The sequence below is a fragment of the Zea mays genome, chromosome 4, assembly GCF_902167145.1.
Source record: "Zea mays cultivar B73 chromosome 4, Zm-B73-REFERENCE-NAM-5.0, whole genome shotgun sequence".
Lineage (NCBI taxonomy): Eukaryota > Viridiplantae > Streptophyta > Magnoliopsida > Poales > Poaceae > Zea > Zea mays.
The window spans coordinates 155939827-155952402 of NC_050099.1; the positions used below are offsets into that span (position 1 = coordinate 155939827).

At 47.7% G+C, this 12576-nt stretch overlaps 1 protein-coding gene across 1 annotated transcript; it reads right to left on the reverse strand.

Annotated features, from left to right (window-relative positions):
• Window positions 1-639: 639 nt before the first annotated feature.
• LOC103653854 (probable serine/threonine-protein kinase PBL19) lies at window positions 640-3942 on the reverse strand. Its single transcript, XM_008680666.3, has 4 exons — window positions 2849-3942; window positions 2280-2540; window positions 1649-1771; window positions 640-1526 (listed from the first exon to the last, which is right to left on the reverse strand). Exons 1-4 carry the CDS (start codon window positions 3314-3316, stop codon window positions 972-974), a joined length of 1407 nt encoding a protein of 468 aa, XP_008678888.1. The 5' UTR covers window positions 3317-3942; the 3' UTR covers window positions 640-971.
• Between the last annotated feature and the right edge of the window lie 8634 nt (window positions 3943-12576).

The window sequence follows — 12576 nt, forward strand, 5'->3', positions numbered from 1 at the left end:
GATAACAAGACAGGCTCAGCTTCCCCAAATGGAGAAAACTGGTTGCCTGGTGGCCATATTCAGGTCAATAAGGTTTCAAGCCAGTTTCTATCGTCAAAATAAAAATGTTTGTTCAATAACTTGCAAATTTGTTACAATATGCACTATATGATGTAACTCTTGATCAAGATATAACTACAGAATCTTCAATGAAAATAGTTTTCCCATCCTTGTGCTTGCACCTGTTCTTTAGGAAATCCAAGAAATCAAATGTACACTAGTAAAGGACTGTACATTTGATTAATTTCTTTAGGAACTTGTACGAAGTAAAGCTTCAACCCAATAATGGGTCAAAACTCTTGAAGGTACATTTCACCAGTACTATGGGAATTACATTTTGCACATGGGATTGTACCAGGAAAGGAAACTGATACATGTATCAACTCAGGGTACATGCTCAAGGTTATATTTTACTACTATGTTACAGGAGTAGGAAAAAAAAAGAAACTGCTATGATCCTAACTTTACAAACTGAAATCATGCAACAAAAATAGTGCACAACATGTATTTTATACCTAAAATTCTAAAACAGAGGGCCCCAAAGATACTGCTAGTGACTGCAGAATTATCAGTCAATGGTAAAAAGCAAAATCCAGTATAGAAAGGAAGGATTTGACACCTTTAATACTATCTACCCTTATGATGTTCAAAGTTGCAGTCAAACATAGAGAACTGAATTACATTTCACACCTATGATCCTTATAGCAGTGAAACCTTTTTACATAGTAACTCTTGGGTCTCAGATCTACCCTACCTATACAAAGAACACAAGTAAAAAAACAATGTCTGGCCATCTAATAGATTTATACATGACATGGTGAAAACATCCCCAATGATCCTACCTTCATAACCACTTCAAAAAGTACAAAGTCAAAAGAAAAGATCACATTTGTTCAAAAAGAGAGAGAAAAGATCACAACTACAACTCAAAATTACGTAGGAGTTGGAGAAGCCGCAGTCCTCATGAACATGAATCTCCTCCTCGCAATGCTGTTTGCATTCTCACCTAGGGCAGCCAAATGAAGCATCCTCCGCCTTGCTGATGCCACGGCAACATCCTCTGTGCTTGGTTTTCCAGACATTTCCTCTGGTGGTGAAGTCTCATTCAAAGCCCCTGCTTTCCCATCCAACTCCTTGTGCTGCATTGCTTGTTTCAGGCTCTCGACCACTTCTCTCATCGTTGGACGGTCCCTTCTGTGCTTTGCAAGGCAACTATTGGCCAACTTGGCAATTTTTCTAGTGCCCTGCTTAGAGTAGTGGCCCTCAAGCCTTGCATCTATAATCTTGCTGAACTGCTTGCTTTCAACGGGATACAGCCTGACCCATTCCAGAAGTTTCTGCTCGTTCTTGGGCCGGTTCCTCTCTATTGAGCGACGTCCAGTGAGGATCTCATATAGAACTACTCCAAAGCTCCACACATCACTTTTTGTAGTGAGATGGCCTGTCTCGACATAATCTGGAGCTGCATAGCCCAAGGTCCCCATAACCTGATTGCATATTGTTTTCATTGGGATGTAGAATAAGATTTCAATAGAACAAAATTATGTAACATGACCAAGCTTAAGTTAAATAATCTTGCTCTGTTGTATGAAGTAAAATCAACACATACTGCTGTAGAGACGTGGGTATCACCAGCTGATGGCCCTTCCCTTGCCAATCCGAAATCTGAAAGTTTCGCTCTAAACTCCTCGTCCAGCAGGACATTTGAAGCTTTGAAATCGCGATATATGACCTGTAATGACCAAACACAAATACATCTCGTTATTTTTTTTTTTGGAAACAAGATAAAATCATATTGACTAAATTGGTTATCAAGGGAAGATGCAAAGAGCAGCAATTGATATTTATAGCACACATTTCTCTTAACCGTGTCACCATTCAATCAACATGATCACTCAATAACATTGTGTAGTCAAAGAATATGAACAATCCAAGGTTTCAGAATGTGAAAAATAGATAACTTGTAACACAAATATTTTAATTTCCAAGAATGTATGAATGTGCAAGCCCAAGTTTTGACCTAATTCGTGATATAGATCTATTATTGATGTCCAGTGATTCAGTATGGATTACAACACACAGCGTTTTTAGATATGATTCAGTATGGATTATCAAAATTCAACATTTTAGATAGGTTGCCGTATTTCGAATTTTGTCCTTGTACATTTCCTGTGATGTGCAGATCAATTATTTGTTCAATTTATACTGCATGCCCGTTCTCATGTAACCTAATCTGATACCTGAACTTCCAATCCCTCATGGAGGTACAGCAATCCCTCAGCGGCATCCAGCGCTATCTCCAACCTGATGTCCCATGGAAGGACGGGGTATGCTTTATTGAATAGATGATCGTCCAGGGTCTTGTTCGTCATGAACTCGTAGACCAGTAGCCTCAGCGGACCTCGCTCGCCTTGAGCAGCGCAGTAGCCAATGAGCCTGACGAGATTTGGGTGCTCAACAACCCCCAGGAAATGGACTTCTGCCAACCATTGCTTGTGGCCCTGATCAAGTCGGGAGCAGGAACAGAAAACTCTTGAGACTTGGATGCAGATAGATATGCCAGAATGAGATAACCTTGAACTTCTGAAATGAAATAGGGATAGCAAAATGATAGATACTTCACAGACCCATTAGCGAAATGAATTGTACAGAGTCATGCAAGGTACGGTCCATTTCACCCACACACAGAGGGAGATAATGTATATGGTAGGCAAATATGCTGTAAAAATGCTGACGAATTCGTGATCAACAACGACAAGATGGTATTGACACAGGTGAGCCAAGAAACCACCGATCCACACGACCATACCTGATGACCATTGGGATTGAGTTTTTTTATGGCAACTACCGTGCCGCCGGCGGGCCCGCCAGGAAGGCGGACGACGCCCTTGTAAACGCTCCCGAAGCCGCCCTCGCCGACCTTGAGCAGGCGGCTGAAGTCGCTGGTGGCGGCCCGGAGCTCCCGGAACCCGAACTCCCGGAGGCTGCTGGCTCCCCTCTCCTCGTACAGCTCCGGGATGCTCCGCGCCGACGACACCGAGGCCGAGCCCGATGACTTGGTCGCCTCCGGCCGCATGACCGCGCTGGAGTCCTCGGAGTGGCTCGTGACGACGGCCGACGACGCCGTGGAGAAGGTGAGGTTGGATGGCGCGCCCGTGGAGACGGTGGACGGGAACGAGGCGGCCGCCGGGGACGCCGGCGCCGTCGACCCCTCCCGGCGCTTCTCGCCCTTGCCCCTCTTGGTCCTGCAGCCGCTGAAGCAGCGGAAGCAAGACATCGCTTGGAGTTGGGGCAAGACGGCGGCAGGGCCTCAGCTCAGCTCCTGGCGGCTGCTTCTTGTCTCGTCTTCTCTATCGCCTCCACCTCACCGCCTCAAACTATGGTGAGGTCCTCCAACAATCGCGACAGGAACAGAGCCTCTCGTTTCCTCCCTTCCCGGAACAAGGACATCTCGCGCAGCTCTTAGAAACGAAACCGATCAAACGCAAACTTTTGATAAGAAAAAAAAATGGACTCTTGGCTGGCGGTTTGACGGTGCAGGAACGGCGGGTACGGGGAGGCGGCACAGGCCCAGCGAAGACGTCAAAAGATTGGAGCAGGATTGTTTGACGGGACGATGCACTCCCTCGAGTCCATGGTGAACAGGAAGCTGGGAAACACAGAGGAATTAGCCCACGCTTCTCTCTTTCTCGTAGGCATAGGGAAGCGAGGAAGCTGATAGGGACGGAGGTAAATGGAAGCGTAGATCACGCTCGTAAGCCTGTGCAGGAAATGATAAGAAATCAGGAGCAGTCAAACCAAAGGTTCTTGGAGAGCGACGGAAGAGGAGATTGGTGGGGATGCAACTGCAAACTGCAATCAACCCTCGCCCCCCAACTGCGTACTTTTGACTTCTTCAAATGGTCGTCTTATCCAATCTCTACGCTGCCGGGTTAGGGCTCGTTCGGTTATTTTCAATCCATATGGATTAGAGGGGATTGATACGGATTGGGAGAGATTTTGACTTACTAGGGATTGAAACCCTCTAAATTCCCCTCAATCCATATGGATTGGGGTAGAACCGAACGAGCCCTTATGGTTTACCAGAACTTGTTTAGTTTGTTGCCTACCTTATCGTACTTTATCTAACTTTTTATGTATAAGATTAGTTCTTTAATTTAGATAATTAATTTTAGCTAAAGCGTGACATAGTTAGCCACGTACTAACAAGCCTTAATATTTGTACTAAACGCTACGATCATAAGGAGAGAAGAGACTGATGGCGACAGAGTCATAGGGAAGGGACGAGGTAGTGACTTAAGAGGGATGAGAGAGAAAGATGGTACAAATAATACTAGTTATTTATATAATTTGAATGGGTAAGAGAGTAAATGGCAACGATTTGAACCATTAATTTAAATTGATAGATTATACATAGTTTAAACTCGCTAGGGTTCAATCCGTTTGTCGGGTACCATAATTAGGGGTACCCCAACACTCCTAAACGCGGTTGGTAACCACCATGAGCGCAAGCTACAGAGACTGATGGGCACGATTTAGGTCAAGGCTTCGTCTACTCAAGGGACGCGATCTCGCCTCGCCCGAGCCCAGCCTTGGACGGAAACAGAAGTCCTAGACGAATTCACACCTCGCCCGAGGGCCCCCTCAAGCAACGGACACACCCTCGACTCGCCCGAAGCCCAGCTCGGGCAGGCTTCGCAGTGAAGCAACCTTGGACAGATCGCCTCACCAACCGACCCGTATCGCAGGCGCATTCAATGTGAGGATCGCCTGACACCTTATCCTGACACACGTTCCTCAGTCGGCAAGGCCAAAGTGACCGCAGTCACTTCGCCCTTCCACTGACCGACCTGACAGGAAAACAGCGCCGCTTGCCCCGCTCCGACTGTTGTGCCACCCGCCAGGGTGAGGCTAACGACAGCTAAGTTCAGCCTCAGGCGCAACAGGGAGCTCCGCATCGCCCGACCTAGGGCCTCGGCCTCAGGAGGAGGTCTCCGACTCGCCCGACCCCAGGGCTCGGCCCCCGCTTCGGCCTCTGGAGGAGGTCTCCGCCTCGCCCGACCCCAGGGCTCGGCCCCCGCCTCGGCCTCGGAAGGTGGTCTCCGCCTCGCCCGACCCCAGGGCTCGGCCTCAACCTCGACCTCGGGAGGAATCACGTCCTCGCCCGACCCCGGGCTCGGCCTCAGGAGGAGTCTCCGCCTCGCCCGACCTTGGGCTCGGACCGACCGTGCCGCGGGGGATACATCATTACCCTACCCCTAGCTAGCTCAGGCTACAGGGGAACAAGACCGGCGTCCCATCCAGGCTCCCCCCGGTAACAAGTAATGATGGCTCCCCGCGTGCGTCCATGACGACGGTGGTTCTCAGCCCCCTACGGAAGCAAGGAGACGTCAGCAAGGTCCCAGCAGCCTCGACGGTTGTGCTTCTACAGGGCTCAAGCGCTCCTCTGACGGCCACAACACCGCGTACACAGGGCTCTAGCACCTCTCCGACAGCCACGTTGGCATGTACATAGGGCTCTGGCACCTCTCTACCAGACACGTTAGCGCATAGCTACACCCCCATTGTACACCTGGACCCTCTCCTTGCATCTATAAAAGGAAGGTCCAGGGCCTCCATGCGGAGGGTCGCGCGGGAGGACGGGCTGACGAACCGGCTCACTCTCTCTCTCTCCCTCGCGAACGCTTGTAACCCCTACTGCAAGTGCATCCCCCTTGGCGCAGGATAACACGAGCCACGGTTTTCCCCCCTTGTGTTCCATCTCGCGCCAACCCATCTGGGCTGGGACACGCAGCGACAATTTTACTCGTCGGTCCAGGGACCCCCCGGGGTCAAAACGCCGACAGTTGGCGCACCAGGTAGGGGCCTGCTGCGTGTTGACGAACAACTTCCCGTTGAGTTCCAGATGGATAGTCTCCAGCAACCTCTTCAGCCCGGGACACTGCTCCGTTTTGGGAGTCTCGAGTTCATGTCCCTCGACGGCAGCTACGACATGGTGCTCTTTCCCCCGCAGCGCGACAGCGACAACGACGACCGTCAGCTCGCCCGGCGGCGGCGGACTCGACGACGTCTTCCCCCGTGGCGGAAGAGCAGCATTCGGGTTTGTCCCGTCGCCTCCCTCGCCGCAGGAGGAGGAGACGGGGCAATCGTGGCCAGGCAAGAGGCGGCACCTCGTCGGCTGTCGAGCGAGTCGACGACGCTGGCACCCCAGCGGGGGACATGTCGGGCGTTGTCCTCGCGCCTGAGACGATGACGAGTGTCGTTTCCCCGCAACATGCCAGCCCCAAGCGGACATATGACGACAGCACACTCGCGAAGGGCTTGCTGGGCGTTAGCCTTGTACCTGAGATAACGGTGTAGTCCGTCCCCGACGCGACTTCATCACCGTCCATCGATCGAGAGGTACCGTCCGTTTTCCACCCTGTGTCTTTTAGATTCAGCTTCGATCCACCAAGCGACCCTGCTTCGGTGAGCGCTTTCATGAAGGATATCCTAACCTTCCGGGGTACTAAGAGCACCTAGAGGGGGGGTGAATAGGTGATCCTGTAAAACTTGAAACTTAAGCCACAAAAACTTGGTTAAGTGTTAGCACAATAATTTCCAAGTGGCTAGAGAGGAGTCTTCAACAAAACACAATAACCACAAGAGATCAATCACAGAGATGGCACAGTGGTTTATCCCGTGGTTCGGCCAAGACCAACGCTTGCCTACTCCACGTTGTGGCGTCCCAACGGACGAGGGTTGCAATCAACCCCTCTCAAGCGGTCCAAAGACCCACTTGAATACCATGATGTTTTGCTTTGCTTTTCTTAATCCCGTTTGCGAGGAATCTCCACAACTTGGAGTCTCTCGCCCTTACACTTGAAGTTCACAGAGAAGCACGGAGTAAGGGAGGGATTAGCAACTCACACAAGACACAAAGATCATAGCAAATACGCACACACAAGACCCAGACTTAAGCTCAAAATACTAGCACACTAGAACGGAGCTCAAATCACTAGAATGTCGAACAAGTGCGCAAGAACGGAGTGTGAGTGATCAAGAGTACTCCAGGAATGCTTGGTTTTCTCCTCCATGCGCCTAGGGGTCCCTTTTATAGCCCCAAGGCAGCTAGGAGCCGTTGAGAGCAATCCGGGAAGGCAATTCCTGCCTTCTGTCGCCTGGCGCACCGGACAGTCCGGTGCACCACCAGACACTGTCTGGTGTGGATCTCTTTCCTTATTTGGCGAAGCCGACCATTGGCGCCTGGGAGCCGTTGGCGCACCGGACACTGTCCGGTGCACACCGGACAGTCCGGTGCCCCTTCCCGACCGTTGGCTCGGCCACGTGTCTTGCACAGATCGCGCAGCCGACCGTTGGCCCGGCCGACCGTTGGCTCACCGGACAGTCTGGTGCACACCGGAAAGTCCGGTGAATTATAGTCGTACGTCGCCGATGAATTCCCGAGAGCGGCCAGTTCGCTCGAGCCAGCCTAGCGCACCGGACACTGTCCGGTGCACCACCGGACACTGTCCGGTGCACCTAGACTGCTCTGACTTTGACAGAACTTAGCCATCTCATTTTCAATTCAATTTTTCCTGTTTCCAGCACTTAGACACAATACATTAGTCCATAAACAATGTACTAAGTCTAGAAACATACCTTTTGACATGATTTGCACTTTGTCCACCACTTTGCATAGATTAACACAAAAGCACTTGCGTTGGCATTCAATCACCAAAATACTTAGAAATGGCCCAAGGGCACATTTCCCTTTCAATCTCCCCTTTTTTGGTGATTTATGCCAACACAACATAAAGCAACTAGAACAAGTGAAATATCAATGCAAATGAGAACTCAAAATTGTTTTGATTCATATTTGGCATATATGGATCACTCTTTGCCACCACTTGGTTTGTTTTTTGCAAATCAAACTCAATTTTCTATCTCTAAGTCAAACACACTTGTTAAGACATGAAGAGAGTCGTTCCAAGAGAAATTGATTCAAGATTTCAAAAACTCCTCTTTTTCCCATAATCAACACTTCTCCCCACAAGAAACCAACTTTTGACAAAAATAGCCAATAAGAGTATTTTGACAAAACAAAAGCTCCATTCTATTATTTTCAAAATTCTCAAGTGGTAGCTGATCCATTTATTGCTTTGGCCTTTATTTTCTCCCCCTTTGGCATCAAGCACCAAAACGGGATCAATCTTGGCCCCAGAACCCCATTGCCTCACCAAAATCTTTAATAAGAATATAAAGGCAATAAGAGTACGTGAGATGAACTTGGAATAAGTTACCCTCTCATCGGAGTGCAGTGGAAGTCTTTCATGGTCCAAGTCCACCTTTTCCCTTTCAAACCTCCTTTGAGACTTAAAACAAGCAAACTCAAGCACACGGTTAGTCTCAAAGGGTCAAGTTTGTAGCACACCTCCCCCTAAATATGTGCATCACATGCATAAGGACTTGTGAGGTCCGGGGAGTGCTTGTACAACTTGAGCACCACAATAAGCAACAAAACGCAGAATGAACATGATCAAGGGCATAAACACTTGTATGCTACAATTCAATCCACGTTCCGTGAATCTAAGACATTTAGCTCACTACGCAGCCTGCAAAAGGTCTTCTCATCTAGAGGCTTGGTAAAGATATCGGCTAGCTGGTTCTCGGTGCTAACATGAAACACTTCGATATCTCCCTTTTGCTGGTGGTCTCTCAAAAAGTGATGTCGGATGTCAATGTGCTTTGTGCGGCTGTGCTCAACAGGATTTTCCGCTATTCGGATAGCACTCTCATTATCACATAGGAGTGGGACTTTGCTCAGATTGTAGCCAAAGTCCCGGAGGGTTTGCCTCATCCAAAGTAGTTGCGCGCAACACTGTCCTGCGGCAACGTACTCGGCCTCAGCGGTGGATAGGGCAACAGAAGTTTGTTTCTTAGAGTTCCACGACACCAGGGACCTTCCTAAGAATTGGCACGCCCCCGATGTACTCTTCCTATCGACCTTACATCCAGCATAGTCGGAATCTGAATATCCAATCAAGTCAAAGTTAGACCCCTTTGGATACCAGATCCCGAAGCAAGGCGTAGCGACTAAATATCTAAGAATTCGCTTCACAGCCACTAAGTGACACTCCCTTGGATCGGATTGAAATCTAGCACACATGCATACGCTAAGCATAATATCCGGTCTACTAGCATATAAATAAAGTAAAGACCCTATCATAGACCAGTATACCTTTTGATCAACTGACTTACCTCCTTTGTTGAGGTCGGTGTGTCCGTCGGTTCCCATCGAAGTCTTTGCGGGCTTGGCATCCTTCATCCCAAACCACTTTAGCAAGTCTTGTGTGTACTTCGTTTGGGAGATGAAGGTGTCGTCCTTGAGTTGCTTCACTTGGAACCCAAGGAAGTAGTTCAACTCGCCCATCATCGACATCTCGAATTTCTGCGTCATCACCCTGCTAAACTCTTCACAAGACTTTTGGTTAGTAGAACCAAATATTATGTCATCGACATAAATTTGACACACAAAAAGATCACCATCGCAAGTCTTAGTGAAAAGAGTTGGATCGGCTTTCCCAACCTTGAAAGCATTAGCAATTAGAAAGTCTCTAAGGCATTCATACCATGCTCTTGGGGCTTGCTTAAGTCCATAGAGCGCCTTAGAGAGCTTACACACGTGGTCGGGGTACCGTTCATCCTCGAAGCCAGGGGGTTGCTCCACGTACACCTCCTCCTTGATCGGCCCGTTGAGGAAAGCGCTCTTCACATCCATTTGGAACAACCTGAAAGAATGGTGAGCGGCATATGCTAGCAATATACGAATAGATTCTAGCCTAGCCACAGGAGCAAAAGTCTCCTCAAAGTCCAAACCTGCGACTTGGGCATAACCTTTTGCCACAAGTCGAGCCTTGTTCCTTGTCACCACCCCGTGCTCGTCCTGTTTGTTGCGGAACACCCACTTGGTTCCCACAACGTTTTGCTTGGGACGAGGCACCAGTGTCCAAACTTCATTGCGCTTGAAGTTGTTGAGCTCCTCTTGCATGGCCAACACCCAGTCCGAATCTAGCAACGCCTCTTCTACCCTGAAAGGCTCAATAGAAGAGACAAAGGAGTAATGCTCACAAAAATTAACCAATCGAGATCGAGTAGTTACTCCCTTGCTAATATCACCCAGAATTTGGTCGACGGGATGATCCCTTTGAATCATCGCTCGAACTTGGGTTGGAGGTGTCGGTTGCGCTTCTTCCTCCATCACATGATCATCTTGTGCTCCCCCTTGATCACACGCCTCCTTTTGATGAACCTGTTCATCGTCTTGAGTTGGGGGATGCACCATAGTTGAGGAGGAAGGTTGATCTTGCTCATGTTGTTCCTGTGGCCGCACATCTCCAATCGCCATGGTGCGTATTGCGGCCGTTGGAACTTCTTCTTCATCTACATCATCAAGATCAACAACTTGCTCTCTTGGAGAGCCATTAGTTTCATCAAATACAACGTCGCTAGAGACTTCAACCAAACCCGATGATTTGTTGAAGACTCTATACGCCTTTGTATTTGAGTCATAACCTAACAAAAACCCTTCTACAGCTTTGGGAGCAAACTTAGAATTTCTACCTTTCTTCACTAGAATGTAGCATTTGCTCCCAAATACACGAAAGTAAGATACATTGGGTTTGTTACCGGTTAGAAGCTCATATGACGTCTTCTTGAGGAGATGATGAAGGTATACCCGGTTGATGGCGTGGCAAGCCGTGTTCACGGCTTCCGACCAAAAGCACTCGGGGGTCTTGAACTCTCCAAGCATCGTCCTCGCCATATCGATGAGCGTCCTGTTCTTCCTCTCTACCACACCATTTTGTTGTGGTGTGTAGGGAGCGGAGAACTCGTGCTTGATCCCTTCCTCCTCAAGAAACTCCTCCACTTGAAGGTTCTTGAACTCGGACCCATTGTCGCTTCTTATCTTCTTCACTTTGAGCTCAAACTCATTTTGAGCTCTCCTTAGGAAGCGCTTGAGGGTCCCTTGGGTTTCAGGCTTATCCTGCAAAAAGAATACCCAAGTGAAGCGGGAAAAGTCATCAACAATAACTAGACCATACTTACTTCCTCCTATGCTTAGATAGGCGACGGGTCCGAAGAGGTCCATATGTAGTAGCTCCAGGGGTCTTGATGTGGTCATCACATTCTTGCTATGATGCGCTCCTCCCACTTGTTTACCTGCTTGACAAGCTGCACAAGGTCTATCTTTTTCGAATTGTACGTTAGTCAAACCTATCACGTGTTCTCCCTTTAGAAGCTTGTGAAGGTTCTTCATCCCTACATGTGCTAAGCGGCGATGCCACAGCCAGCCCATGCTAGTCTTAGCTATTAAGCATGCATCTAGACCGGCCTCCTCTTTTGCAAAATCAACTAAATAAAGTTTGCCGTCTAATACACCCTTAAAAGCTAATGAACCATCACTTCTTCTAATGACAGACACATCTACATTTGTAAATAGACAATTATATCCCATATTACATAATTGACTAACAGATAACAAATTATATCCAAGGGACTCAACTAAAAACACATTAGAGATAGAGTGCTCATTTGAAATTGCAATCTTGCCTAAGCCTTTCACCTTGCCTTGGTTCCCATCACCAAATATGATTGAATCCTGGGAATCCTTGTTTTTGACGTAGGAGGTGAACATCTTCTTCTCCCCCGTCATATGGTTTGTGCATCCGCTGTCGATAATCCAGCTTGAACCCCCGGATGCATAAACCTGCAAGACAAATTTAGGCTTGGGACTTAGGTACCCAACTCTTGTTGGGTCCTACAAGGTTAGTCATAATTGTCTTAGGGACCCAAAGGAAAGTTTTATCATCCTTGCATTTTGCCCCTAATTTCCTAGCAACTATCTTCCTATCCTTTCTACAAATAGCAAAGGAAGCATTTAAAGCATGATATATTGTAGAAGGACCATCCATAACTTTCCTAGAAACATGAACAATATTCTTTCTAGGCACATGATGAACATATCTCCTAGACATATCTCTATCATGCATATAAGAAGAACTAGAAGCAAACATAGCATGTGAATCATAAGCATGTGAATCATAACTTCTATAGTCATTTCTAGCATGTCTCCTATTATGATACATAAAAGCATGGTTCTTTTTAGTACTACTTGCCATAGGAGCCTTCCCTTTCTCCTTGGCGGGGATGGGAACCTTATGTCTTGTTAAGTTCTTGGCTTCCCTCTTGAAGCCAAGTCCATCCTTAATTGAGGGGTGTCTACCAATCGTGTAGGCATCCCTCGCAAATTTTAGCTTATCAAATTCGCTCTTGCTAGTCTTAAGTTGAGCATTAAGACTAGCCAATTCATCATTAAGTTTGGAAATTGAAACTAGGTGTTCACTACAAGCATCAATGTCAAAATCTTTACACCTATTACAAGATGCAACAATTTCTACACAAGATGTTGATTTACTAGCTATTTCTAACTTAGCATTCAAATCATCATTAATGATCCTTAAGTTAGAAATTGTCTCATGGCAAGAAGATAATTCA